General features: G+C 50.1%; 1 protein-coding gene across 1 annotated transcript; it reads right to left on the bottom strand.

The window, feature by feature from the left end:
- Positions 1-209: 209 nt before the first annotated feature.
- On the bottom strand, positions 210-580 carry PTSG_12013 (uncharacterized protein; the record flags this gene model as incomplete). The annotated part of the gene is made up of 2 exons (XM_004995905.1): positions 210-434; positions 569-580. 2 exons carry the CDS (start codon positions 578-580, stop codon positions 210-212), a joined length of 237 nt encoding a protein of 78 aa, XP_004995962.1.
- Between the last annotated feature and the right edge of the window lie 213 nt (positions 581-793).

The following is a 793-nucleotide window of genomic DNA, read 5'->3' as shown; positions in this document are numbered from 1 at the left end:
CACACACACATACAAACACACACAAGCACACATATGAGAGCAGCAGGTGTCGAGGCACAGTCGCCAATCACAACGTCAGCACAAGCGCAGACAGACGTGCACATGACAGGACGTGAATGCACCCGCCCATGCCACCACCCTTACGGTCGCCATGAACCCCATCATCCTTCACCATCGCCACCGCCGCCATCACCAGCATGCAGCACTCATCACCAGCGCTCCGCAACCAATCGCACCATGTTCCAGTCTGCGCCCTCCAGAGTCTTCAGGTCCGGGTTCGTGACAAGTGCCCCGCGCTGCGTGCGTGCAATGCGCACACCCGCAACAGGGCCGTCCCAGGGGACGCCTGCCCGCTGGAGCGCAGCAGCGGCCGCGTTGATCGCCAGCACCGTTGGGTCGGCCTCCCCGTCCGCAGACAGCACCCGGCACGACACCTGATGACCAGGGGGTCGGAGGGGTGAGAGGGCGTGTGTGTTGGGGGGGGGGGAATAGAGAGACGGACAAGCAGACGGACGGACAGATGGACACACGGACACACGGACACACACACACACACACACACACATACTTTTTTTTTCATTATTTTTCATTTAGTAAAGTTATAAGGTAGTTTTTTATACGCTGCGTTATTAATGTTATATGGGGATATATGGGTTTTTTTTTTTTTTTTTTTTTTTTTTTTTTATTTTTTTTTTTTTTTTTTTTTTTTTTATTATTTGTATTGTTTTTTTTGGTTGTCTTTGTGGGATTGCTAGGCGTTTTTCTCTCTTTTTTTTTCTTTTTTTTTTTTTTT

This window comes from Salpingoeca rosetta, assembly GCF_000188695.1.
Source record: "Salpingoeca rosetta unplaced genomic scaffold supercont1.7, whole genome shotgun sequence".
Taxonomy (NCBI): Eukaryota; class Choanoflagellata; order Craspedida; family Salpingoecidae; genus Salpingoeca; species Salpingoeca rosetta.
Note: the sequence above shows the minus strand (reverse complement) of the source record. Positions and strands in the feature narration are given on the sequence as shown.